The sequence below is a fragment of the Pyxicephalus adspersus genome, chromosome 4, assembly GCF_032062135.1.
Source record: "Pyxicephalus adspersus chromosome 4, UCB_Pads_2.0, whole genome shotgun sequence".
NCBI classification, from domain to species: Eukaryota; Metazoa; Chordata; class Amphibia; order Anura; family Pyxicephalidae; genus Pyxicephalus; species Pyxicephalus adspersus.
This window is the reverse complement of record NC_092861.1, coordinates 72247501-72248816: the sequence shown is the minus strand read 5'-3', so window position 1 is coordinate 72248816 and position 1316 is coordinate 72247501. Positions and strand designations below refer to the sequence as shown.

Genomic DNA, 1316 nt, shown 5'->3' with positions numbered 1-1316 from the left:
GGCACCTAACAAAATCTACTACCTGAGATATTACACTGGCCATTCTTGTATTATAAGCAACATGCTTTAGACCAGCGGTCCCCAACCACCGGGCCGCGGCCCACTACCGGTCCGCGGCGGTGTTTTCAGTGGGCCGCGAGTACATGATCATTATTGAAAACGAACCGGCACCCAACCACCATCCGCATTGCTTGTCTGTGTACAAGCAATGCGAGCACATGACATGCAGCTCGATTGGCTGTCAGATGTCATGTGATCGCTTTGAAGCAGCAGAGGTGCACAGAGAGAAAAGAGAAGACGAGAGAAATTTCCTTCCGTGAAACCGGTCCCTGGGGCCAAAAAGGTTGGGGACCGCTGCTTTAGACAACTAGGCCGTCTGATGGAGGAATGACTGTATTCCCAGTTAATGGAGTTGCTCAAGCTTTATTAGAATATAGGTGGGGACAAGAAGATGGCCCTAAAAATGCTGAGCTATTAACACAACAAAATTGTGCCAAATTTTGGGGATTCTCAGCCTTTGCTTTGCATATCTTTTCCTGTGTCCGTAGGCTTTCGTGCACAAAACGAATGCTTTATTACCGATTGTTTAATAAAAAAAAAAGACATGTGTGTGTGTGTGTATGTATATATACTAAACCGTGTTTTGTTTTCTTCCCTTCCAGGTTAAAGTTTTGTTTGTTCGTAACCTTGCAAACACAGTTACTGAAGAAATCTTGGAAAAAGCTTTTGGGCAATTTGGTAAACTGGAAAGAGTCAAGAAACTAAAAGACTATGCTTTTATTCATTTTGATGACAGAGTTGGTGCGGTAAAGGTAAGTATGTGCCAGTATTTGTCATTATCTGACAACAGCTAAATAGATGGCTGAAAACAGTACAGCACATTAGCTTAGATTGAATTTGAGTATTTGTGTTTGGTCAGAGATCTTAACTGGTATATTTGAGCTCCATACAGAAATTGTGGTCCCAGACCATTTTTCCTGTTGATATAGACCATACTGGCTTCAGTGACAGACCTTTTCACTATGATGAGCTATTGAGTTGCTATTGATCACTGTAGTAATAGCAATGTGGTACTCCTTAATTTGGTCTTTTGCAGATTTTATGTATTTTTTTATTTTTTATTTTTTTTTTTTTTTATTAACACCCCTTTTGTTTTATTTTATTTTAAATGCTGGTGTTAGGTTAATGCATAAATAATTGCACTGTTTGTTTCTGGGATCTTTGTCTTGGCTGTAAGCACCAAAAATCTCACCACCTTTAAAAGTAGTATGTTTTGATTTTGGAGACCTGGTGGTCACCAATTAAAAAAAAAAAAA

General features: G+C 39.5%; 1 protein-coding gene across 9 annotated transcripts in view; it reads left to right on the top strand.

Annotated features, from left to right (window-relative positions):
- The window catches only part of SYNCRIP (synaptotagmin binding cytoplasmic RNA interacting protein), a 22247-nt gene that overhangs the window by 11889 nt on the left and 9042 nt on the right, over positions 1 to 1316 (top strand). For all 9 annotated transcript variants that reach the window (XM_072408607.1, XM_072408606.1, XM_072408604.1 and 6 more), the window contains one exon: positions 663 to 812. In XM_072408607.1, coding sequence (XP_072264708.1) covers positions 663 to 812 — 150 coding nt within the window. The remainder of the gene's footprint in view (positions 1 to 662; positions 813 to 1316) is intronic.